Source organism: Epinephelus lanceolatus, chromosome 10 (assembly GCF_041903045.1).
Source record: "Epinephelus lanceolatus isolate andai-2023 chromosome 10, ASM4190304v1, whole genome shotgun sequence".
NCBI lineage: Eukaryota > Metazoa > Chordata > Actinopteri > Perciformes > Serranidae > Epinephelus > Epinephelus lanceolatus.
In genome coordinates this window covers 15654260-15681376 of record NC_135743.1, presented here as the reverse complement: position 1 = coordinate 15681376, position 27117 = coordinate 15654260, and the positions used below count along the sequence as shown (strand labels likewise).

Genomic DNA, 27117 nt, shown 5'->3' with positions numbered 1-27117 from the left:
AACATAAGAATTAAGTCATATCAAGACAATTTATTTATTGAAAAGCAAACAGCTAGACAAACAGAGATTAGACAATATGTAAACATGTTTTTAGAGAGTGCACAGCCATGATAGTGTCTTTGCATATGATGTATTACACTGGTGCTCTGTCCAGATTGAAGGCAGCTGGAGGCAAAGTCTACCAACACTGCACCAATGCCTTTGATTTGCGCTGCTTACAGCCGTTCCAATCAATAAAACTTGGGGAAAAACAAGAGCCAATTTATGTCCCGTATACAGTAGGACGTAAAGGGGAGAAGTATTTTTAAAAAGTAACTGAGAAACAGCAGCAGATGTGGATCCAAAACCTCAGACCTCTGGGATCGATTAACCTCGTAACATTAGGTAGAAAACAGTAGCCAAAGTTAGCTAATGTTAGCTGGTAACATCAGCCTGACAACGGTGTCTCCCATGAACACCTGGCCAAGAACAAGATGGTAGTCGTTTCAGTCGTGGACCCAGATAACACAAAATAGTTATAGTCAGTACTCAAGTTGTAAAAAAAAATCAGGGGGGATGGTGGATTTTATCACATGGGGACATAAATTGTGCTGATGACAGCACAGAGGGTCTGCCATAGCACCACTGCTCTTACATAGTTAGGGTCAAATGCACAGGACAAGTGCAAAATGATTTCTTCTTCTTCTACTTGGGTCAACTGATGATACTAATAATAATCAAAGTCAATTTTGCTTTTAGAATATTGAATCATAGTGTATTTTTTCAAAAAGCAGTTAGTGGTATACGATCAAAACTGGTATATAAGGGTTAATCTTTAATTGTGATTAATTAAATCATATAAATTAAACAAGAAACCCTTCAAAAAAAAAAATGAAAAAGAAATGTTGATCTTTACTGATACAAATACAAATATTGTAGGTTAAAATTCCCAACTTCAGGGCATGGAGTGCAAATTGAAACTTAAAATATAAAAACATATTAAAAATACAAATAATACAAAATACATAGGTCCAATTCTATGATTCTATGGCTGCCTACCCCACTCTCCCCTATCTCATAAAAGTTTCCAGAGATTTTCATAGTCATGCTTTTTGATCTCATTATTTCTTGCCCTTGCTTGCTGGCCATAGTTACCCTCTATGTGAAGAAAACAAGCTCATTATGGTTTTGTTAGAATGACTGAGCAGAAATCTTATGCAAGCACATGACATTACTCTTCCAGTTGATTTTTAAGAAAACTACATATTTTCTTGAAAATGCCCAACATTCAAGTGTGGATTTTAAAAAAACCCACTGGAGATAAAATAGTTTTCGGGCTGAAAATAATTTCTCACCTTCCTTTTAATATCACTGTTTAACCCTTTGGGCCCTAGGCCTTTTTGGGGTATTTTTCCTGCCTTTACATTTAAGCTCATATCACAGTCATTATAAAGGCTACATACACATGCTAAATCTTGGGGGGGTTTTCAGGACAATCTGGGCTAACCAGATTTGCCATCACCACATGTCCTCCTATGTGCCTGTATTTTATATTAATTTTTATATCAATGAAAACAAATCCGTGTTACTAAATTTTTTACATGTATCTCACCATAGCAAGTTGGAAGTCGACATATTCTGCCATATATGAAGAGGGGGGACTCTCTGGAATCTGGCAATATAAGAACCATGATGCTGGGACATTCTGTCACTTCACAGTTGTCCAAAACATGTGGTTTGTGCCAGGCGTGATTGCCAGCATTTTTTCATTATTGCAAAAAATTCGATTGACTCATTCACAAGTCAAAAATGTGTTTTATTTTAAAGAACCATGCAATATTTACATCTAAGATAACAGAAAAATAGTAATAATATTATTCCTCACTATATGAAGTGACTGATCTGTATAATGGATTGTAAAGAAATTTGTCAGGTTTTTATTTTGTAGACAATTGCTCTGTATTTATAGCATGATGGGATGACAGCACAATGATGTGTGTGGTATCATCGGAAAGCTCTGGTCCTGCCCTTTCATGTGATATGCGTGGCATTTCTGTGCGACCCTGCATTTGCGAGTAATCCATCCAAGAGCAATGTGTGTGGAAAGCTGTATGAAAGCTTTGTTATACATCATTTTAGTGTAATTTTATCATTTTTTTCACTGTGAAAAAATTAGACTACCGACAAGTGCGTGGTCTTGTCGGAAAGCTGCGGTTCCGCTGTTTAACGTAATATGAGTGGCTTCTTGCTACAACGCACGGTTGTGGAGAAAATCCATAGAGAAGAACAAGTGTGAATTTGGACGCACTATGCATCGTTCGGGTGCCCTCTATAGGGCACAGGCATAACATCAACGGCACAGCTTGCTGAGATATGATATAAGAACATCTTTGCATGTGTGCCCTCGCCCACAGTATTTTATTTAATATACGTAAAACCAAAGTTAAAACTAAATGCTGAAATAGCAGTAATACCACATTCATTAAAAAAATGACACAAGGGATGGAAAGGGGGGATGGCAGTTTTAGAAGGGGGATGATTCTGACCGTTTTTATTTCAAGGGGGATGCCATCCCCCCTCATCTCCAGTACTGGTTATAGTCCACTAGACACTACAACACTTTCACTAGCTCACGGAGTAACATGAATAGCATTAGGAGGTCTGAAGGACAAGGTAAATTCTAACAATGATAGTGTCCGACCCTTCTTTGTAGTCACCCTTCTCTATTTCAAATTCACGCACTATATGGGTTTCATCACTACCTTCCCTCCATCTAAATTTAGCGAGTCTTAAGTCACATGATTGCAAACAAGCTATTATATTTGTGTAGAATCAAAATAAGAGAAAAACAGGGTCAGCTCCACAGTCTCAGAGCGGAAATATAACAAAAGAGCAAATTTACTCTGATCACAGGATTTATGACTCCTTCCTCTTGAGATCAGCAACAAGATATTTCTCGTTCTCCTCAAGGACTTTGTAGAAGACGTCTTTGCCGTCATGTCCAGCAGCTTTCAGGGCACCACTGTAGAGTTTCCTCATTTTCTCCTGACTGGTTTTGAGGGCACTGATTGCATCATACTCTTCTTGTTGGATAACCTTTTCTCTCAGGAGATTATCCAAGATTGGGCCTATATTGCTCACTCTCTTAATCAGCTCACACTGGTGTTTATCCACAAAGTGCTCCCCTGAGGGCAGAAAAATCTGTTTAGGTAATATCTGGTGACATCAGTTCCTTTACGATTTAAAAGAAAGAGAGGATTGATTTATTGCAAAGTGACACTCAAATCTTTTCACTTGTGAAAGAAAAGAACACCACAAACACCTGTCGAGCTTAAATGGCTTGTCGCTGTCGGACAGCCTAACATTCAAAATTTTATTGGTTTGAAGTAACCAGGTTACTGTAAATCCATGTAGACATGCAGCAGGTCAGTAATCAGATTGCACTATTTGAGCAGGTTCAAAGTGACACACAGGCCTACACAAGCCTATCCTGACAGATTCTCCTGAGATTACCAAGTATCAGAAATAGAGGATAAACACATTGTCGCTGTCTGTGACTCAGTGTCAATACTGTACAGAGACAGAACATAAAAAGGAGAGGGCTCAGAGATTAGTGAGCAAAGCCATAGCACTACACGGTTAAGCTCTGAGAATATGCATTTGGACTTGTGTTAGCGATTTTGTTGAGTTGCTTATTAGCAAAATGCTTTGAGTAATTTAAGTTAGTTATTGGAAAGACAGTGGGAGGAGTGAAGTAGTAATGTGCTGCCGTGGACAATGTGAACAATACAACCCTGATTAAAATGTAAAATGTAATGTAATGAAAACAGAATGCAATTATTTGTGAATCTTTTGTGAACGATATTCAACTGAATACAGAACAGAGACAAGAAAATAAATATTCAGACTGGTAAACTGTATTGTATTTTAAATAAACACTCCTGACTTTGATGCAATGCAAAAATTCACAATGCAAAGAAATTCACTTTGTGTTTACTGTGAACACATCACAGCGCAGCAGACAGACAGACAAAACAGAGTGAAATCTAAAGTGCAATTCTTCTTAACACAAATCATTTAAAAATATTTTACCTTGTAAAGGACCAGTGCTGCTTTGGTAGTCATCTGTAAAGATAATCCAGAGATAAGGAAATATGAATATGTAGCTGATTTACTGCCTTTTATCAATAGATGTCTGCTTCAATAATGATGTTCAATAAAATCCATGTGGTACTCAGACTGTATTTAAATTCTTGTGGTATTATTATAACTGACCTTTTCGAACTGTACAGGTCCACACTGGTTGATGATCATTTACTTGTTCAAGCTTGAGCTTGAAAACTTTGTCTGGATTTTCAATGAACACTTCAAAGAAATTTATGTTTTTATGTCTGAGCTTTAATGTCTGTAAAAAAAAAAAGAAAAAAAGAAAAAGATATGGTGATGGTGATATTTTTGAGCCAATAATCTTTTTTTTATTTCACTGCATTTGCCTTTTTTACCTTCATTACAACAAATACAACATTAATTCAATCTAGTGTAGGAGGAGAGCACACAAGGAACACCTCAAGTGCAAGCCAGGAAGCCCATCTCCGCCTGAACTAAAGCACTATTGATTTTTCAAAAATGAATTTTTTATTTGTTTTTTGAAGTACTTAAAGGACATGGCCACTTTAGAATGAAAATACAGACAGTACTTACTGACCCTCATGCCGACAAGAAGTCCAGTGTAGTTTTTTAATCCACAAAACTCGTTTGGGGTATCGGAGGATAACAGCTAGCCGGAATAACAGCTACACTTGAAGTGCAACTCCGCTAATGCATTTCAAAAACGTCAGAACAGCTCGTCCGTCGTAATCCAAGTGCCCTGAAGCTGCAGCATGCAAAACTGACTTGAAAAGACGTAATTTACTCCACTTTTATAGCATCATTTCTCACTGTGGTCAGTTAGCCTGCCCTGCAGGCTGTTGTGTTTACATGTCAACTCGTGCGCCAGGGCACTTGGATTATGACGGACGAGTCGTTCTGATGTTTTTGAAATGCATTAGCGGAGTTTTATTACATTTTCAAAATGAGGGTTCCGTGCACTTCGAGTGTAGCTGTTATTCCGGCTAGCTGTTATCCTCTGATACCCCGAACGAGTTTTGTGGATTAAAAAACTACACTGGACTTCTTGTCGGCATGAGGGTCAGTAAGTACTGTCTGTATTTTCAATCTAAATTGGCCATTTCCTGTAAGTGGAGATTTTCAGTACCCTACTGATCACTTCATGTCATGCTTGTTGTGCCTCTTTTGCTTCCGCAATGCCTGCATGCTATTTAAAATCTCCACACTCGAGCAGCATGATGCCCCCGTCATTAGGTTCTGTGTAAAAATGCAAAGGCGGCATAAAGAAGCAACTTTGTAGCGGCCCAACGCCACAATCTTTGTATATAAAAAGCTTTTAAGACGTCATTGCTTTCTGGAAAACACAACTTATGAGTAGTGTCACAGTTTGTTTATGAGTAATAAATAAAAATGTTTTAAGACATTTCAATGTCTTTAACTAGACTGTTTCAATGTAAATTTCTCATGAGACAAGAATCAAAACATTTAAGTAAATTTGGATCATTTTGTAATGATTTTTCATTTCAAATCACAAAACATAGAGCAGTTATTCTTAAATGGTTTAAAACATACTTCAGGACAAATGTCTGCACTGTCCAAATCTGCTGTTAGGATGAAACGATCTCGCATTTTCAGGGACTTCTCTGGATGTGGCTTTTGGATAATTTTGTATCCACGGGATAACTCCCTCTTGTCCATTTCCTGTAAAAACACACCAAACTCTTAACACAAAGTTGCTACAAGGTTGATGCAGAAAACATTGTAATCTGTGTTGTATATTAATCAAGTTATTGACTGTGCCATTCTGTGTCTTATTATGATTGGTATTGACGACAGTAAGTTATGAAATAACCTGTTGTAGACCCGGATCACATGGGATCAGATAAACATGGAGAGTGAGGAATGCTGTGTTGGTCTTGTATATCAACACATTACAGCGTATTTTCACCAACAGGCCAGCTTTCATCAGGACCGCTCTTGGAGAGAAAACTGGTTCAGACAGCTTGACATGGGACGATGTGACCTCAGACACTTTTTCCACGACATCTCCACAGTCATCTATGTGTAGGACTACAAACTTGTCTAATATTGTAGGGTTGTCATCTGCACAAAATAAAAGCACACACAGTAAGTGAAGAGAAAAGGACTGCGTCAGTTTTTGTACACATGCTATGAGATATAAATAGAAAAGTTAGTTTTTATTTTATTATTTTCTTTATGTCCACTTACCTATGCAGATCCAATGTGGCAGGTACACTACATCTAACTTCCCAGCAATGACTGTGATGTCCATCAGGGGACCTGCAGCCATGTACTGCATGCTTTCTATCCTTTCCATAGGTCCTTCCCAAGAGCAAAACTGGTACTTAAAGCTGACCTTTTCCTTACAGACCCAGCGCAAGCCGGAGACACTGCATTCAAAGTTTCCTGCTTCAGACTGTAGGCTAAATGTGAATGAAAAGAAAACAAGTGAGTTTGTGTCTATGCACAAAAATACTGTATTAGGGTCACAAAGGAATAAATGTAAAACTCAAGCATATTAGCCTTCAGTTTATTTGGTGTTAAATCTATTGCCACTATAATTGTTTTATTGCATTAGTAACCAGTAACAGCACAGAGAGATTTTAGATTCCCTTCTGTGAAACCAAGCTTGAAGGTTTCATCCTATCTACAGGCAGCCTTGTCACTCACAGCAGCCACACCCTTGATCATGCGCCATTATAAACCTTAATTTTTTTATTTTTTTTTTTACAGGGGTGTGTTATTTAAAAGCTCACCAGAACATTTTTGTACCAGGCTGTAAACATATTTATTTCTGCTGATAAGTTGGCCATTTTAACATGGGGATCTATGAGGATTAACTCCCTTTTGGGGCCAGTCTCAATTGGCCATTTGAGGACCTGCAGTTTTTGGCACCTCTGTGTTAATCTCTATAAACAAATTCTGCATATATGTATACAGAATCTGCAGGCAATGGGACAGATTTTGGTATCAGAAGTGTTCTGGTTTCTGTTTGTAGTCCGTTTGTAGTCCAAGTAGTATTGACCAAAGTCAGATTTATAATGAGACAGTGACCAATATATGTGGGTCTATCATATGAAACACAATGAACAAAAGCTGAAATTAGCACAACAGATGGATTGGTGTGCGAATAAGTCACTATGATGGACACAAATTAATACACTGGGGCTAGAGGACCCATCTGCTGGTTTCCAGTGTACCGGTCAGCTACAACAGCACTAGAGAGAGTTATGCACAAGATGGTGTGCAGGCATTGCTCTACCATTGTAGGGGACGTGAATATAACAACATACAAAACATAATAACACACATTCGATGGTGTCACCTAGATGTGTCAATCACCAGGATGAGGAACAAACAAACCAGAGTTATCAAATTATCTGCATTCATCTGCAGATATAGAGATTAGCTGAAATGATGGGTGCACAGAGGAAGAAGTCTTGATTTGGATATCAGCTTGCTATACCGGATAATAAGAGCGGGGTAAAAATCCATTCAGCACAGTATCACAATATTTTTGTGTGGCAATGTTGTATCATCACACAGTGCCAAGAACTGATATTTTTTTATTATATAAATCATTAATATTACAAATGAGCTTTTGGTAGTCTACAAGAATATTTAATCATTATTACTAGATAAATTTCGCTTCTGCAAAAAAGTGGCTAAAGTGAGATGAACAGACTCAAAACTTTATCTTATTAGATACAATAGATGTTGACAAAGTTTTTCTTTGGGGACATAATTTACAGTTGAAAAAAGCTAATAAATTGCAATATATTTTATCACAAAACTCAGCATATGGCAACATATTTATTATCGCAATAATATTGTATCGTGACTTAAGTATCCTGATACTGTCATATCGCGGATGCTCTGGTGATTCCCACCACTACCGAATAAGCCCAAAATATGGGCTTCTCCCCAAGAGGCTCATCGTCATCAGTCTGGTTCCTGACATTGCTTCAGCATGGGCTTCATTTTTCAGCCCCAAACAATGACGCTTAGCTGTCATGGAACATTTAGGATCTTATATTTACCTGTAAGTTGAAGCCTTGTCTGCATCTGTACTGTTCACTTCAGGTTCAACTTCAGTCCAGTCACTGGAGTCCTGCTGCAGAGGACAGTCATTTTTACAAAGAAGTGAAGATGTGTCTTAGTAACATCACATTAACTGATAAAATAAATGACTGAATGACAAATAAACTCACCTGAAGAATAGCTAATGGGGATCCTAATAAACTAAACTAAACTAAACAAATGAATGAATGAATGTAAAGAATTACCATAATGCTTCCACAGCCCTCAAGCTCCAAGCTTTCTGAAGGCCCTTGTGAAGACACAGAAGATTAAAACTACATGTTAAGTTGATAATTAAAAGCACGTAACTTGCTGCTCAAACATGAGAGCAATATGTAACAGTAGGTTAGGATTGTAATGTACAGTAATGGGTGTTGATGTTGCAGTCATTCAGTGTGTTTAAGTGCACTGTAGTAACCAGGTTACTGTTAAGCTGTGTATACATGCAGCAGGTCAGTCATCAGATTTATCCCCAACTTCCAACCGTATTTGGGAACGATGGCTTTCTTTAATTATTATTTAGATATTTTTTCTTTGCATTTTTTGCCTTTATTGGACAGATGACAGTGTGCAGGCAGACTGGAAGTCTGGGACAGTGAGAGAGGGGATGACAGGACATAAAGGTCCAACAGATGGAATCAAACTGTGGATGTTGTGGTTACATTGCATGCTGTAACCATTTGGCCATCAAGATGCTCCAGCTTCCTTCTTTTTATTGCAGTGGGGATAGAAAATGATGTGTTGGTCCTGACTGTGTTTTTTTTTTTTTGTTGTGGTGTGTGTCCATGTTGGAGCAAACTGTCAGTACAGTAAGTGACAGACTGACGGCCTCATCTGCCTTCTGTGTAGCGTTCTGTGTTCCACCTCATTGACTGATGAAAATAGATTTGCCATCGTGATGTTGAGGGGCTGGCCTTATGTAATTCTAGTCTGCGTGCTTATCTGCCCTCTGCCAACTTTTGCAGGACATCAGCTGCACTGGCCCTGGGTCAGTGCTGTCTTGCAGCTAGAGAGAATATGTCTCAAGCTTGGTTTTTGGGTGTTGCAAAGATGGCCGTTCAGATTTCTGGGACTTGGGAAGCTACTGTATGTAGACCTGATGAGTGAGCTAAATCTTGCCTGTATCCTAAACATATTGGGCTCTAGTTTCGCAGACCGGGCGCGGCGGAGGCGCAGCACACCTGCGCTTCGCCAACTGGGTGTGGCCAGGCGGATTTTGTAAGTCTGGCACACCGTGCGCCTGGCGCAGCTACTCCTCTATCCCACCTCCGTCCCTCCTACCTGCGCAAGTCGGAAAGAGGGAGGAGAGAAGGGGTGGAGTGGGTTTTTACACACATCACACCAATCAAATGAGCCCCTCTCCTCGCCCTTAAATGCGCCGCGCGAAGGCGTAATGAGAGTTTACTCAATTCGCCATGGCGGAAGAGAGCAGCAGTGCCAGACGGCCAAACTTCTTCCAGGAGGAAACTGATGTTTTGGTCCGGGAGGTCCAAGCTCGCAGTGTCCGAATATACAGAACTGCGAGCAGACCTCTATAGGCTGATGATGCAAAGGTAGCCTGGGAGGAGGTCAGCACAATTGTAAATCAATGTTGCATTTCTCTCGTGCGCGCACGCGCTCTCTCTTTCTCTCTCGCAGTCTCACTCTGTTTCTTTTCTTTTGACTTTTCTAAGATGACAGATGCTGAATATATACTCCCTATCTGATGCTGTGGCTGTTTGTGGTTGGCTGAGAAGGATGTGAACTCATTAGTTTTCAACTGTGTTAATCAAATCAGGTTGGGTTTCCATTATGCGTGCCAAACGGTGCCAAACGGTGCCAATCCCCTTTGATCTGACATCAGATGTGTAGAGACAGACGATATAAAGATACATTTATGTGCTGATTGCAGATAGTTGCATTGTATAGTGTTTTTTGGGGTATTTATTGCATCGTTAATGTGCCTGACATTCTGGAAACCTGCCTGTGAGGTTTTGGTGACGTGTGCGCACTGTCCGCTGGTCAGCCAAACTTCGGCTTACACTGGCTGCGCTCCGCCTGCGCTGACAGTAGACATGGTTTCAGCTGGCGAGCTTTTAGCACACCTTTGGCGAAGCCTTTTGGCACGAAACTGTCACTGCGCCAAGCTGGATCTGTCGACACCTCCCCCTGCTGCGCCGCCACACCCATCTCAGCGCACCTCGGTCTGCCAAACTACCAAACTGAGCACGCCTCGGGTTGCGCCGCTCGAAACTAGCTCTGCGCAGGGTTTGCCACCCTGCGCCACCCTGCACTGCGCCGGGAAACTAGAGCCCATTGTCTCAAGTTATAGCCCTGTTGGTGACTGCCTTCCAAGTTGTCCACCTCCCTTGTTGCTGTGATTCTCTTCCTTCATGTTGGCCACTTCTTCACCTCCCTGGCATTCTGCACAGATGAATTTCTAAGCTCAAACACCAACCTAACTTGTCCTGCCTGTGGACAGTTGCTGCATTAGGCATTAGTATAAGCATCACGCTTAAGTTTCTCTGGGAGGTAGTTCTGGCTGATGTGGTGTTATTGCATCGCTGTCTGCTCCCTCATTTTTTCATATCTCACATTACAGTTTGAAACCAAGCAGATTTACCTTGTTACTATGAATATGGAAATCTATTAGACGTGTTTGGAATATATGATTGTGTAATGTGGCAGTTTTTGTCTTCTTCATCTTACCTTTGAGTCCTGAGCTGGGTTCTGACAGCATCTCCACCAGATCAGTCCTGTTCATTTTCTTCAAAACTTTGCTGGTCACCTCCACAGACTGTCGGCCATAGATCTTCACCATCAGCTCCACTATTTCAACTCTGTCTGCCATCTCCACTAGGTCTCTTGTGATTTTTGGGAGATCTGTCTCCATTTTAGTGTACTGCTTGAATTTCTTGAGCTCCCCGGGACTTAAATCTTTCAGTGTTTCTAAAAGCTTCTCCATTAGTGGTGTCTTGGTGACTTCCTGATGGATACAAATTAGTTAGAGGACATTTATGTCATATCTCCACTGTAGTGATAATGCATTAATTTATCTGGATCAATAAAAACAGTTAAGTCAAGAGAGTATTATAACAGCTAATGATCACATTAAGGCACAATGATTCACTAAATTATTCATTTATGAACTAGTTATCAGTAATATGTTTTACTGACTGTCTCTTACCCTCTCTCTGTCACTGTGCTACCATAACTAGTAATGATCCACCTCATCACATGTTCTCAGTGCTTCTACATCAGATGTGATGTTTCTGGTTTAAAAACATTTTCCACCTCTTTAGTGTCAACGTAAGGATCATTTTCAACCTGTAAAAATTAAATGAAAGGTGTGTTGTGTAAAATGTGTCTGATGTGACATCACTCACTTTCTGGAGCGGTTCAGACTGATGTACCTCTGAAGAAAATGAAAACAGAAAATGATCCATGAGTGATTCAAACAACTATACTGTGACTATAAACAGCTTTAGTCAGATTTAGTTGCTTTTGATTAAGAATAATATTAAGGATTAGATCCAAAATAACACTAATTTGGGCTCAGATCTGATCTAAAATCAATCAGGAAGATTTGTGGGACACCATAAACCATTAACACCCATTAAATCTAAAGGACTCAATATAATATAATAATTTTTCATTAAATAAAGTTTGAACCCAGTTTCACTATGAATTGTTCAATAGTAAACAAGTAAATAAAGCTTTATTTATACAGCATTTTTAAAACACAGCTACAAAGTGCTTCACACACACACACACACACACACACACACACACACACACACACTCTGACACACACAAGCACATGAAAAATATTAAAGTTACAATGTGTAATTTACGTGGTTGTTTATTAGCAAATATCAACTATTGCTTTCATAAATATATATTTACTAAAGTGTAATGCAATTCACATACAAATGGAAGCTTTCTCATAGGCAGGGTGCGGTGTATATATATACACAGGCAGGGCGCGGTATGCTGGAGGCTGCCTTCTTGCGTCGCCATATTTGAATACAGTGGCCGAAAGAGATATAAGCGCTTCGCATTTACCTAGAACTTGCCGTCACTGGAGAAGGTGAAGATCAATCCGGGAGCTTCTGCGTGAACCTGCTTTGTACTTTTATGATTCTGTCGCACTTTAAATGAGGGACCACACAAATGTTTTGCCCTGTAAGAGGGAAACCACGCCACCAAATAAAAGAAAAAGATCAGATAAGCGAGGACGGGACAAAACGCGAGTGAATGTCGGCGTTGCTTATTCCAGGTGGAAAGAACTCCTGATGAGAAGGATTTCACAAGGGATGCGGAGGTTGCCTGCTTTCTGCTAGACAGGTAATTCAATCTGATATTTTAAAATCATTTTGGCTTCATGTTTGTAACTACTTTTCCCTCTCGTCTAAGTTCGAGTGATGGTTACGTTTACATGCTAACGTTATCCTAGCCTTGGCTAACGTTATCCCACAGCTACAGCTAAATGGTTAGCCTAGCCTACAGCCTTATCTGTTGATTCCTCTCGCGCTGCTGCGAAGGCTGCCACCTTTTCCTCCTCATCTTTCCTCTGGGTAGCCGAGATATTACCTCCTCGCCTGGCCGTTCCTGCTCTCCCTGGTCTTTCTCCTCTCCCTCTCCCCTCTCCCTCATCTCCCTGTGTCCTGTGGAAGAACACTCTGGAAACGCATATATTATAATCGCACCAACCTATATTTGCCGCACTGTGCCGTGACTATCACATAAAACGTGTTATTTTAGCATTACTGTGTTAATGTTTGCTCGTGTTACCAAAACAATTAGAAATAAAACACTCCTAACATATATCTCACAGATAACCTATATCTCACTAGTAAGCTATAACATATCGTAACATGGTTTAGATTCCTAAATAAATATTCGCTAGATACTCCTGAAAAACTCGTGGATGATGCCATCTCTGCTGTCGGTGCAAGGCTTTTTGTCCTACGAGGCCACCGTCACTTACCCGACGGGAGGGGTGAGCAAGTGAGCGCGAGTGAGCGCTGCAATCTAGAATTTGACCGCTGATGTCACTGTTACTCACCATTTTTACACACTGAGGCTTTAAGTAAAAAAAATCAAGTAAACATTTATGAGACATATGATTGTGTAGTGTTGCAGTTTTTGTCTTCTTCATCTTACCTTTGAGTCCTGAGCTGGTTTCTGACAACCTCTCTGCGAGATCTCTCCTGTTCATCTTCATTAAAACCTCCCTTGTCACCTCCACAGAAAGTTGGCCGTCGAAATCCACCATCAGCTTCAACATGCCAATTCTGCTTGCTGTCTCCAATCTCTGTGTGGAGATTTTTGGGAGGCTTTTCTTCATTCTGCTGTGCTGTAGGACATGCTTGAAGTACCTGAGCTCCCACTCACTTAGATCTTCCAGCGTTTCCAAAAGTTTCTCCATTAGTGGTGTCATGGTGACTTCCTGATGGATAGAAAGTAGTTGGAGAACATTTATGTCATAGCTCCACTGTAGTAACACATTAATCAATTTGTAACAACTAATATTAACCACATAAGGCAAAATGATAAATTAGTGAGATTGAATTTTAAGGTGACTATAAAAACAAAGACCTTCCATGTGTTCATTTCTGTAGCTTCATCACAATACAGTGGCCCTCATTTACAAAATAAACGTATGACAGAAACCTGGGCATTCAGTCATTTCCACGCAAAAGTTTGCATTGATCAATGTGGACGTGAGCGGAGGCTACGATCAAATCTCACATCACGTCTCAACTCACGCACAGTAAATCAAGCTGAGTTGGATCATTTTTATTAGATCATATTATGAAGGGCATATTAAGTATTTGCAGCCACAGTAATAATTTAAAAATCTAACGCTGCCAAATGGACGCAGTCTCTCTATCATAGCTCGCAGTTGCCTGGCTCTGTGTTACTGATGAAAGGCTGAACACCACTGGTGCTCGGCTCTAATTTATCTAAAACTCTTTTTTTAGCTGTATTATGTCTCTCCGTGCCGTAAACTAAACCAATATGTATTATATTTAAATGACGCTTGATCATTTGAATCAGCAAGACACAAACATTTTCAAAACGTGAACCCTATTGTAGATGATTTCTGTGTTTGGTTCTGTGCTGGTTTGTACATTAGATTGATAAATGAGGGCCAGTGTGATCCATTTAATGCTATAAACTGGTTATCAGTAACTGTGCTTTAATGACTGTCTCTAACTCTCTCTCTGTGCAACCAAAAGCAGGAACGATCCACCTGATCACATGTTCTCATTGCTTTTACAGCAGATGTGATGTTTCTGGTTTAAAAACGTTTTCCACTTCTTTACTGTTAAGATGAGGATCATTTTCAATCTGTAAAAATTCAAAGAAAGCTGTGTTCTGTAAAATGTGTCTGATGTGATATTACTCACTTTCTGGAGCAGTTCAGATGGCTGTTTCTCTGAAGAGAAGAAAAAAAAAAGAATGACTCTTCACAGATTCAGAATCAGACTATAAACAACTTAAGTCAGACTTAGTTGCTTTTGAATTAAAAACCTAATGGAGGATTAATCGCAAAATATCACTAGAATGGACTTGGATCTGACATCATAAAAACAGAATGAGAGAGGTTGGACACCATATCATTAACACCCATTAAATCTAAAGGACTCTAATACAAAAGTCCTGCAACAAACACTACCTTTATAAAGATTATAATGTCTGGAATGTATCAAAATATATAATTTACAAAGCTGTCAAATTGAGATATTCAGTGTCAGAAGTGTTGATTCAAGTTCATTTGCTTTTAAAGAAAATAAAATACAAAGAATTCACTGCTGCAAAACTGACAGCAAAATCTACTTAGTCATGACATCATGAAAATCAAAGAGGTTGAATTCAACTCAGTGATTTCTGCAGTCCAAGTAATAAATGTGGTGTGGTTGTGTCGCTGTCTGCTTTCTAATTTTTCAGATTTCTTATTGATTAAATAAAGTTTGAATGCAGCTTCACTATGAAATCTAAAATGTATTTATTAAACATTTCTGAGAAACATATGACTGTGTAATGTGGCAGTTTTTGTCTTTTTTCTCTGACCTTTGATTCTTGAGCTGATGATTGACAACCTCTTTACTAGATCAGCCCTGTCCATGTCCATGAAAACCTCCGTGGTCACCTCCACAGACTGCTGGCCACAGGTCTGGACCATCAGATCCACCAGTGTGTCTGTACTGTCTGCCCCCTGTAGTCTGCTCAGTGAGACGTGTGGAAGACCCTTTTGGAACTGCGTGAACCGCAGCAACCACTTGAATTTCTCGATTTCCTTCTTACTCAAATCTTTCAGTGTTTCCAAAACAATCAGTTTCACAGCTGCCTGAAAGATTTAAAGGATGCATTAAGCAAATGTGTCAATTCTGAACTGGCATTATAAAACATCTATTTCTTTGCATTTCATCAGTGTCAGTATTTTAGACCTGGATCTTTTAAGACTTTCTCTGTATGATCACTCAAGACAAAGACACAGTTGGTAATAAATATTCTGTTGATTATGTTTCCCTCTTTTTCTTTACAAACACAAAGTATTTTATGTCTATTCATTACTTCAGCAGCATCAAAGCAAAAGATGATTCCCTTCATACTTTTACCCCTTAATACCTGTAAACTGATTACTAGCACCTGATCTAACATTGTTTTCACATTGTTTCTGTAACTCAAAGAAACTTTTTACTCTACTTGAAAGTAAGTATTTTATTTTCATAGTTAAAAATCTGAATAAGATAACTTATCAAATAATAGATAATAGATATTTAGATATGCATTGTCTTCATCACCCACTGGGTTGTACACTGCTGTTTTGAAGCCTTGAGTTTGACATTTCAGGTGTTGCCAAACTGGCTTTTTGGAGTGAGAAATGACCACATTTGGATGAGAGGGTGGAGCTGTGGAAAAGTGAGGGATGGATCTAAATTACAGACTACAGCAACGCATCGCACCCAGCCTGTTACTCAAGCCACCCCATCGTTAAACATGCGCAACTTTAAGCCAAAAAAAAAAAAAAAAAAGTAAACAAGTGAGTTCTAAAAAATCCATCCCCCATACAATTGTCGTGAATGTTGAAATTAGCTACAGAGACCAAAACTGTTTTTTTTTTTTTGTGTCAGGCTGTAAACATGTTTATTTCTGCTGTAACGTTGGCTTCTATTCTCAGCCCCGGAGGTTGCTGGTTGATATTTTGCATTTAACTGGATGAATTCAGGGTTTATTGCAACCGAGAGGGTTTTTGTGAGACTTATTTTGCGCCTATTGTCAGACACTTGTAATCACAATCACAAACAATCTGAGCCTGTCAGTGGCAAAAGCAAGCACTTATAGTGGATGTAAATTGACAGTTGCTTTTGCCACTGTTGTCTGCAGCGGTCTCGCTCAATACCGAACCACTTTCAAAAATTGTAGTTCCCATTAGTCACTTAAAGGAAAATTAGGGTCCAGGTCAGAAAACGCAGAAGTTACCCTTCAACTGTGAAAACCATCAAGTTTAAAACCTTTGGTTTGATTTGTATCATCATTCATAATGTTCAGGATGAGGATGGTTTTCAACCTGCATCTACTGAATGAAAGCTGTGATGTGTAAAGTCAGACTCACTTTCTTCAACATTGCAGGTACATGTTCATCCACTGAGTGTGCCTCTGCAGAGAAAAGACACTTACAATGACTCAGAGGATTAAACTCTAACCTAACAGAGAAAGTATGATTGACTTTAAAAAGACTCAGGTAGACTCAAAAGTAGACTCAAAAGTAAATATAACAAATTCACAATATCATAAACACTTTCACAGTCGAAAGCAATCCAACACAAAAGTCCTGCAACAATTACTTAACTCATTAAAATTATAACACTTTGTGTGACTGTTATTGATTTAGTTATGATTCAGTTGATGATTTATTGATCCCTGCTTTGTTTTATTTCTTCACATTTGTGATGATAGAGTGTGTACATAAGCAGATTTACCATTTCCAAATTATGAATCATAAAATGTATGTAATATGACAGTTTTTTGTCTTACCTTCAAGTTCTGAGCTGGGCTTTGACAACCTCTGCATCAGATCAGTCCTGTTCATTTTCTTTACAGCCTCCCTGGTTAATGGCACAGACTGTTGGCTGTAGGTCTGCAACATCACATCCACCATTTCTGCTCTGTCGTTTGTGAGGCCAAACTCCGGTGAGACATCTGGGAGGTCCTTCTGGGAGACAATCCACTCCAGAGACCACTTAAATTTCTTGAGCTCCTTGTCACTCAAATCATTCAGAGTTTCCAAAAGCAGCTGTTTAACAGCTGCCATTGTTGCTACCTGAAATAATCAATACATTTATAGGACATATATTTAATCCACTGGGACAATTACAAATGTGTTTCTTTGCACCACATCAGTGTTTATGGAGATGTGAGTGTTAGTGGCAGATAACATAGCATATTGATCATTTGGTGACTGCTGTTGTATTAAGTACAGTTGGTACAGTTGTTTTTTATAGATTGGTGTATTTGCACATATTTGTGTTTTAGTATATTTTGCTTTTTTTTAAGAAACACAAACTACAAATCAAAAGATGATTCCCCTTTTCCTTCTTCCTTTTAATTCTGATGAACTTGTTAATTGTTTTTCCTTTAATTTACAGGCTTTTCACAAAAAATGAAATGAGTCACAGTGGCTCAAAAGAATATTTATATTTTTTATGTTCTATATTTTGTTTAATGCTTTTATGAAAAATGTTAAAAGTACAATAAATTGATGTTTCTTTTGGATAAAGTTCTCTTCACTGTTGTTGGGATTCACTAGACGGTAGATGATTTGTCGTTTGTTCAAATCTAAACTGGACATGTAAATGCTTTTTCCTCTGGGTCTTGCCATCTGAAATGGTAAGATACCTCATGTTCACTGTTCTTCAAACAAAGGAAAGCCATTTGGCCCTTATCTCCACAGGATGCCTCATTCTCACACTTAAGTGAGAGACCAGTTTACAAACCTGATAGGGCACTACTGATAAAGGGATATGTCACTCTGTGATGTCACCAAGGAAACTTTGGAAAAGTCCTGCTCTCTCCTAATGCCATTACAGCCCTGTTCAGCATCTCTCACTTGCCTTTGCCTAAGCTTGGAGCAGATCTTGTAGCTTTTGTAACATTATTGGCTAGACATCCAATACTAATGAGATGGAAATGACCAACACTGCCTTCCAACACTTTGTGGATAAAAGAGATTCTCAGAAAGAAAATGACTTTTCCACTTATTCCTGAATAATAACCTACTGAATCTTGTCTATTTTTGTACCCATATCTTTACTTTTACCCTGACTTTTTGAGTAAGTTTATTGTTTAATGTAACAAGTGTAATATGACCAATGACCAGTATGACCAAACTGAAAGTTTTGTTTGTTTGTTTTTATTCTGTGTGGGTTCTAAGTTTTTGTTTGTTTGTTGGTTGGTTTTCTTTTGTTCTGCACAACTATTACATCGAACCGTCATTCACAAGTGCTTTAACACCATTATAAATTTATATGTAAAAAAAAAAAAAATCAATAAACAAAGTTCATAGAAAATGTTCAAGACGATGATGATTTTTAACTTGCATCTATTTAATAAAAGCTGTTTTGTATAAAGTCAGACAGGTGTGACATTACTCACTTTCTGGATCAGTGCAGACTGGTGTTCATCTGAGGAGAAAAGTAGCAAAAGTTGTGAGTGACTGATCAAACATCTACCAATAAACATTGTTATCAGGCCATTCTGCTTTGTAAAAAAAAATTAAATTGGTAATATTACACTGAAACCAGCTCAACAGTCATTTTTGCCCCCTCTGCCTAAATATTTTCATATTTCATATTAGCCATGAAATATATTTTCTATCAAGAGAGTGATTCTTATTTTCTCTACATCATAAATCTTAATATTTATAATTGAAGGAGAAGAAAACATGGTTTATAAACTAAACACATGTTAAAAACCAGTTTTGTTCTTCATTTTCTTACTTTTGGGTCCTTTGCTGCTGTCTGACAACCTCTGCACTAGATCAGTCCTCTTCATCTTCTCTAAAACCTCTTTGGTCGTCTCCACAGACTGTTGGCCATAGGTCTGCACCATTAAAAACACTGTGACCTGCCTGTCTTCTATCTCCAGCAGTATCAATGGGATGTGTGAGACGCATCTGTCGAAGTCAGTCTGACTCAAGAGGATGTCCCTGAACTTACTGAGCTTCCTATCACTCAAACTAGCCAGTGTTTCCAAAAGCAGCTCTATGACAGATGTCATCATCTCCACCTGGTAAATTCAAAGGAAATGTTCATGGGGTAAAAGTGCAATTTGTCAGCAGGGATGATTACAGATTTTTCTTTAGAGATGTGGATGAGGTAAGAGTTCATCAGTTATATCACATAAAGTAATGATACAATTCATAGTATTTGTCCAACTGATCATACACTGTTGGACAGAAGTGACATTACTCACCGTCTGGACCAATGCAGGACAATGTTCATCCATACAGTGTTTCTCTGAGGACAAAGGAAATATGAATGAATGATTGATTTAAGGCTTTATAATCAGACAATGTCTAACTATTACAATTCTAATAGCAAGGACTTATATTAGAACTGGTACAATGAACAAAAAAACAAAAAAAAAAAATCAACTTTAATAATTCATTCATTAAGTAATGCATGCTTGTATGTTTTTTTAATTTGATCAAGACCTGTAAAATGTCAGCTTGTGAACATTAGTTTCATTCCAAATACAGAAATTTCAATTGTTTAATGCCTTTGTAATTTGTGATGACAGTTTTCTATTTCATTGAATTTTAGATAAACCCACTGTGATTCAGCAGTATCGAGTGTATTTTTCTGTAACTACAGAACACCCTTGTCTGGTTTATTTATTTTATAAGTCTATGGGAGGTGCACGTCAGGTTACAGCTCTACAAAGTATTGCTGGAGAACTTGTGAGTGAGTGGGGCAGAGCTGTGAAGAGACTGTGAAAGAGGAGAGATGCACACTGGTTTGTGACATATAAGGCAACTTGACCTTATATCGATAAAATGGTGTTGCCTAAATTTATACTTTGCTTGAAAAGATATCGATATATCGTAAATAGTTGTTGTATCGCCCAACCCTACAAAGAATATTTTTAAAGAAAAGGTGTTGAGAAACTTTTGAAAACACACAAACTTATAAAAAAGAACCAAAAGTACTTTTTAGACAGGAATTGTGCAAATTTGCAGGAAAGCCCAATCAGTCTTTTTTCAGCATTGATAATATAAAAACAAAATCGGGGAGTGCGGCAAAATGACGCCTACCTACTTTTGTGCTTTTTTCGGGGCAATGGGGGGCGTGAGCAAGTAACAAAACGTGTAGCTCAGCGTGTTTTGTAAACAGTGACGTGGGAGGGAAGCCACGGCTGGTCAGTCCTTCGGCGATTCTCTCATAAGTCGGCCCGTTCTTCATCGTTCCTGTCATCTGACGGTTAATGGCCTCTTCGTTTGCGAGGGCAAGGACAGCACGCAATTCCTTGTCTCCCCAGTTGCTCATCTTTACAGTGTCTGTCAGGTTTGTGTTTCCCTCCTGCTACTAGCTGCTCGCTAATTCCTGCTATCAGCTGTTTCCTGTTTATCCACCGCCACTGGGTCGCACATGCGGTGTCATCAACAGCTCCTCCCACAAGTCTTCAACAGCCCCTCCCGTGGCGGAAGGCCGCCTCGGTCTGTTTAAACTTAAAGGGTTCTGCCAATATGTCTACCCTACGAGGCGGAAAATTGGGCACCTCGGATCAACTCGCCAATCCAGCTCTGTGTGTCTAAACGCTCGCAGCTTGCCGGCAAAACTGCCCAACATTCGCCGAAAATCTGGCAGTGTAAAAAAGACTTCTGTCTAATCTCACATTTAGTTTTTATTTTGTGAGCACAAGTAAATTTAGTTTGTCACTTAATTTCACTGGGTAAAAAGCATATTCCTGTATTTTTAAAATAACAGATAAATAACTCTGTGAAGTTGATATTCAGTTTTTACTTGAGACTGTGTTTGAGAGGTGTTGTTTCAGCTCTTTGGTTGTTCTTGGGGTCATGGCAGGCCTACATGTTATTACTGTATTGTTTGAAACGACAAGCTGCTGATTTTGTAAGCATGTGTATTATCATTACATACAAAGTTGCAGTTGTCTTCTTCAATCTTACCTTTGTGTCCTGAGATGGTCTCTGACAGCTTCTGCATCAGATCACTCCTGTTCATGTCCATCAAAACCTCCACGGTCACCTCCACAGACTGCTGACCGAACTTCTCCACCATCACATCCACCAGTTCGTTTACATTGTAAGTCCACTGCACTTCTCTCCATGAGATGAGTTCAAGGCTCCTCTGGAAGAACGTGAACTGCAGCAACCACTTGAACTTCTCTAACTCCCTGTCACTCAAATCACTGAGTGTCTCCAAAAGCCGCTCTTTAATAGCCCTCATAGTTGCCACCTGGAAAATTACAAGTAAATGTTAATAAAAAAATGTTTAATAGATTTATATTTTGGCTCCTGATTGATATCATTATCATTAGACTTTTATACTTTTATATTTGACTGTTGGAAGATGTGTTTTTCTACAAGATCACCTAAGGTACTGATACTAACGTTTTGCGTGTGTCTTATTTAATATTTAATATCTTTACTGTGTTGCTTCTATTGTATCTATTTAATGTTCTGTACTGTAATGTCTGATTTGACGCAGCAATTTCCCTTCATCCAAGATGATTTTCTCCCAAAGGAAGACAAATAAAGTAACCTTGACCTTGACCCGTAACTCTTTCATTGTGCCGCTATAAGCTGAAATGAGCCACCTGATCTGAACAACAGATGTCGATGACGTCATGGCACTAACAGTTGGCGGCACAATGAAGATATTTTATCATTTTCTTGTTGAGCATTTGGTTTAAGTCTTTGAAAAACTGTTTAAAATACAACAACTTGATAATAGGAACAATAGAAACATTTGATTTAAATCACGAGTTTGGTTTAATTGATCATAATCAATATTGATATGAATTTAAACCTGCATCCTATCTAATAAAAGCTGTACTCTGCGTGGTCAGACAGATATGATATTGCTTACTTTGTGGATCAGTGCAGACAGGTGTTCATCCACAGAGTGTTTTTCTGAGGAGAAAGAAAGGAAATAAAAACATGTGACTGACATCAGACTGTACTGCTGTGGGGAAAAACACAATACAAAGACGTCAGCACAGAATTACACTCGAACCTCAACAGATAATTTATCAGACATTTTGCCTCCTTACCCGAAATATTTTTCCATGCTCTACATTAGTCATAAAATATATCTTGTTCACCTGATGATGTGTATCTTTAAATGTCTACATCATAAATCTTATTATTTATAATGTGAAGAGAAGAAAACAGCTTATAAACTTAAAAGACACATGTTAAGGAATATTTTTAACATCTTTTTTAGTTTTACTGTCTTACTTTTGGATCCTGAGCTGCTGTCTGACAACCTCTGCACCAGATCAGTCCTCTTCATCTTCTCTAAAACCTCCTTGGTCGTCTCCACAGACTGTTGGCCATCATTCTGCACCATAGAAAACACTGTGTCCTGCATGTCTGCGGTCCTCAACAGCCTCCACTGGATATTTGAGAAGTGTTCGTAGATGCAAGTTTGACTCAGGAGGAAACTCTTGAACTCCTCAAGCTCCCAGTCACTCAAACCAGCCAGTGTTTCCAAAAGCAGCTCTATGACAGATGATATCGCTTCCACCTGGTAAATTCATAGGAGATTGTACTCACTCAATGCGTCTAAAAAACAGTGATTATAAGAGAGGTACAACCTATGACAGCCCCACTTCCATTAGAATAATTTATATAACTAAGGATTTACTCACTTTCATGGCGTTCTCATACTCAGTTCTCTTGACGTCATCGATTAGATAAGACTCATGTTTATTCAGGATTTTGTAGAAGGTCTCTTTTCCTTGAACTCCACTGGATGCCAAGGGTCCACTGAAGAGCTCCCTCATGATCTGCTGAGGGGTGGGCAGAGCCCTGATTTTATCATAACTGTCTTGTTGGATGACATTTTCACTGACGAGCTCAGCTAGAATGGCTGCGGTGTTGTTCACTCTCTGTATCAGCTCGCCTCGATGTTTATCCACAAAGAGCTTGTCTGAGGAAAGAGTAAAAAAATGACTCCACAATGACTGACTGGAATTTCTGAAAATTTCATCTGAAGAGGTTTTATTGTAAGATGCTATAAAACTTCTAATTTCAATAATCAAAGTGTAAATGACTGAGATTCATCAAATACAGACAATTAATTAATACATCTTTTAATTATGATATGACGTTTTCTTCAAATGCCATTCTGTCGCAACTGAAGTTTTATGATGATAATTTGGGAAATACACTTTCTGTCTTTCCTGCCAAGAGTGACATGAGAAGATTGATACCAGTCTCATTTTTGTACACTAAATACAAAGCTAGAAGATATTTAGTTTAGCTTAGTTTGACAAAAGACTGGACCCAAGGGAAAAAGCGAGCCTGACCAAAGTGTTTTTTATTTAAAAAGGTACTAATGTGTTAACTAGAGCTTTAGAGATGCTGGTTGACAGATTTTTCTGGAGTTTGGGCAGAGCCAGGGTAAGCATTTCTCTTTGCTTCCAGTCTTTATGCTAAGCGAAGCTAAAAGTCTCCTGACTCTAGTTCTTTTATTCTTAATGTACAAACACCAGTCGTATTGATGTTCTCATTTAACTTTAAGAAAGACATGCAAAAAGGCATACCTCCCCAAAGTCACACTATTAATTTAAATTAAATAATGCAACACTCATCACGTTTATTCATTGCTCTTGATCCTGAACTCTATTTAGACGAATTAGGCCTGTTTTAACCATACAGTAAATTAGGAAACAGGTTTTAAGGCTCAGACACAGCAAGCTGACATCAAAGAACTAGCGGTGACAAAGGGCAACTGTTGCTTGCCTCATGTCGCCTGTGTCTCGGCCAAAAAGAGGAAAGAGGAAATAACTCTCCACACCAGCAGGTAGGCAACAGACTTTTGACATTAACCTAACGCTGACCATTGGTTTGGTGTGTCAGGGGCCCCTATTGTCAGATTCTGGGTTTCTAGAGAATCTGATCAGTGACTGATTACAAACAGAGAACAAATAATTTATTGAGAAGTCATCATACTACCTCTGCACCCACCTTCTGCCATGGTATCTACACCAGTTGCTCCGGCTGAAGATTTCCCAGCTGAAACAAAATTAGAGAAAATTTAAGTTGTTTTACGATGGACATGACTGGAGTTTACGCACACAGGCAGCAAACACAATGCTTTCTGTCATGGCATTGGGGAAAAATGTAGGGCTAATATAGATTAAGACTTTGTCTCTTAAATGCTCCTGCTTCACCAAATTTATCCTTAAGGCCAACCTCACATTCACTCTTATTCACTATCTTTGCGTTTTTATGGTGCTGTGTCGAAAGAAAGACTATAGAAATAGTTACGTAGTTTTGTAGAGAAAAGCATATTTCTAACACATGAACAGTAGCGTGTAAAAATGGGTCCCAGTTATAATTTTAATTACCTAGCAGACTAAACTACTATATTTAAGAATGTTTTTAACCAATGTAAAGTGTCTTTGAGCACCATGACAAGGGCTCTATAAATAAAATGTATTATCATCATCATTATTATTATTACTACTATTATTATTATTATTATTAAGTAGGGTACCCCAGCAGCCCTACTATCAGCGGTCAGAAAAAGTACTCAGATCTTTGACTAATGTAAGAACACACACTGTAGAAATACTCTGTATTAAGTCATTAAAAATAATAATATATTATTATTGATGCATTAATGTAAGATAAGATACACCTTTATTGATCCCACAATTGAGAAATTCCAATGTGCATATCTCTTTAATGTTGCAGCTGGTAAAGATGGAGCTAATGTTAGCTAACTGTTAACGTTACTTTACGGCTGGGTAGCTTGATCCATAATAATACATCATTAATCATTAATTGATACACACACACACACACACACACACACACACACACACACACACACACAGACACACACACACAGTGTCTCTTGTTGAACGTCGTCTTTGCTGTTTCTCTAGTTTCTGTTTTCGTAAACTATCTTGTCAAAGCACTTTAGCAACTTTAGCTAGCAACCTGTTGTTCACATACTGACGTTAGTTACTGTACGTTAGCTCAGTTAACCGTTTACACATGAATGGAGCTCAACAGGAAGTTGAAACCATAAAAGTGAAAGCAAAGATACTGGATTATCCACCGTCTTTGGTGAAAGTAAGAGTTAAAGTATGTTTTACAAACCGTTTTAAAACAACTCGTATCTTCAGCTGTCAGAGATGAATCCGTCCATTTTTTTATGACAGCGGTAAATCATGTCTCGTTGAGTTGACAGGACTTGGGGTCGAAGTGTGTCCCTCCCCGTTTCCCGTAGTGCCCTCTTCTCCAACTGTATTCGTCTCCTCGGCGGTTGGGAGGGGGGGTCAGTGCTGACAGACGGACGACAGGGGGCGGTAACACAACTTAACTGCAGAGACATGCAACAAGACGGCGCAGAAGAAGAAGGTCCAGGAAGTCAACACCAAGCTAAACACACAGGTGACAGGTATGTACTGTGATTTATGACAGTAAAATCAGTATCTAGTTAGCTTCAGCTTTGTCATGGACCCCTTATACACAACTGTGTGATCTCAACCTTCACGTTTTCAAAGAGCCTTAATAAAACTCTGCTTTTTTTTTGTTTTAATTATAGCAGCTCTCTTACAAAAGCATAAAGTATGAAATGAATTGCAGAGTTTGTGACCCTTAAAAATACTGAAAAAAAATCTTGTTTTTTTATATATATATATTTAGAAAGGCAGTTTAAGTTTAGGCAGAAAAATAATCACAATAACCTCACACTGACAGAACAGGAGAGGTCAGTTTTATTATTATTTATATTATTGAGCTGTCTGTATGACAGTTTTATAGGGCTAAAATAAATGTTAGCTTCATCAACAAAGTAATCTACTACAGGGTCATGTCACGACTCCGGCTCTTATAACAAAAGCCCAAATGCTAAAAATACTGTAGGCCTACAAGTTTCTTCTCATATGGTGTTTCTTTGGTGTTGGCCTAACTGTAGGTAGGGGAAGCACAATATAAGGTGTCTGGTAGTGATGAACCTACAATTATGACCTGAATCTGCAGCTCTCTTTATCTTCACAGAGCTTTACAGTGAGCTTCAGCTCATTGTTTAGCTGTCCAGCCCACAATTTTACTGTTTTGCTTTACTGTCTTTGCTCTAATGATGTGTTTTGCTCTAAAAACCTACTATTCACTACCTGCTCAGCAGCAAACAGCAGAACAACACAGTTAGGGACTAGCTGTTGCACATAGTGGAGCATTAAGCAGCTAAAGGGACAGATATTAAGTTAATATATGACAAATATTTATCAGGTGGACAAGAGACCAAACATAAGAATTAAGTCATATCAAGACAATTTATTTACTGAAAAGCAACAAATGCTAGACAAACAGAGAATATTAGACAATATGTAAACATGTTTTTAAAAACTGCACAGTCATAGTGTCTTTGCATATGACGTATGGTGCTCTGTCCAGATTGAAGGCAGCTGGAGGCAAAGTCTACCAACACTGCACCAATGCCTTTGATTTGCGCTGCTTACAGCCGTTCCAATCAATAAAACTTGGGAAAAAACAAGAGCCAATTTATGTCCCGAATACAGTAGGACGTAAAGGGGAGAAGTATTTTTAAAAAGTAACTGAGAAACAGCAGCAGATGTGGATCCAAAATTTCAGTCTTGGGTTTGGAAGAGCCCAGTGAACTATTGTCAAACTTAAAGCATTTTAAACATGCCTCGAGTTGGATGCAATTACATCGAGCT

General features: G+C 38.7%; 1 protein-coding gene across 3 annotated transcripts; it reads right to left on the bottom strand.

Moving 5' to 3' along the window:
• Nucleotides 1–1778: 1778 nt before the first annotated feature.
• LOC117265281 (uncharacterized) lies at nt 1779–25669 on the bottom strand. Of its 3 annotated transcripts, none has more exons than XM_078171638.1 (24): nt 25535–25669; nt 24380–24439; nt 23071–23351; nt 22658–22946; nt 22287–22330; nt 21365–21653; nt 19651–19694; nt 19176–19464; nt 18832–18860; nt 17215–17500; nt 16793–16836; nt 15247–15523; nt 14583–14611; nt 13333–13618; nt 11553–11581; nt 10876–11152; nt 8394–8437; nt 8148–8221; nt 6316–6530; nt 5939–6189; nt 5659–5787; nt 4255–4384; nt 4072–4104; nt 1779–3164 (listed from the first exon to the last, which is right to left on the bottom strand). In XM_078171638.1, the coding sequence occupies exons 2-24, from the start codon at nt 24399–24401 to the stop codon at nt 2896–2898; spliced, it is 3660 nt and encodes a 1219-aa protein (XP_078027764.1). In that variant the 5' UTR covers nt 24402–24439; nt 25535–25669; the 3' UTR covers nt 1779–2895. The 3 variants fall into 3 exon arrangements, with proteins under 3 accessions (XP_078027764.1, XP_078027765.1, XP_033495581.2); XM_078171639.1 differs by having other exon boundaries at nt 8148–8218; XM_033639690.2 differs by having other exon boundaries at nt 24392–24439.
• Between the last annotated feature and the right edge of the window lie 1448 nt (nt 25670–27117).

Bases quoted from the DNA above. Each gene is read 5' to 3' on its own strand.
- LOC117265281 (XM_078171638.1), bottom strand. From the start codon at position 24,401: ATGGCAGAAGGTGGGTGCAGAG. The intron at 19,695-21,364 runs GTAAGATTGAAG...CTTTGTCCTCAG, and splicing joins GACCATCTCAGGACACAAAG to AGAAACACTGTATGGATGAA. The intron at 8,222-8,393 runs GTAATTCTTTAC...TGTCCTCTGCAG, and splicing joins AGGGCTGTGGAAGCATTATG to CAGGACTCCAGTGACTGGAC.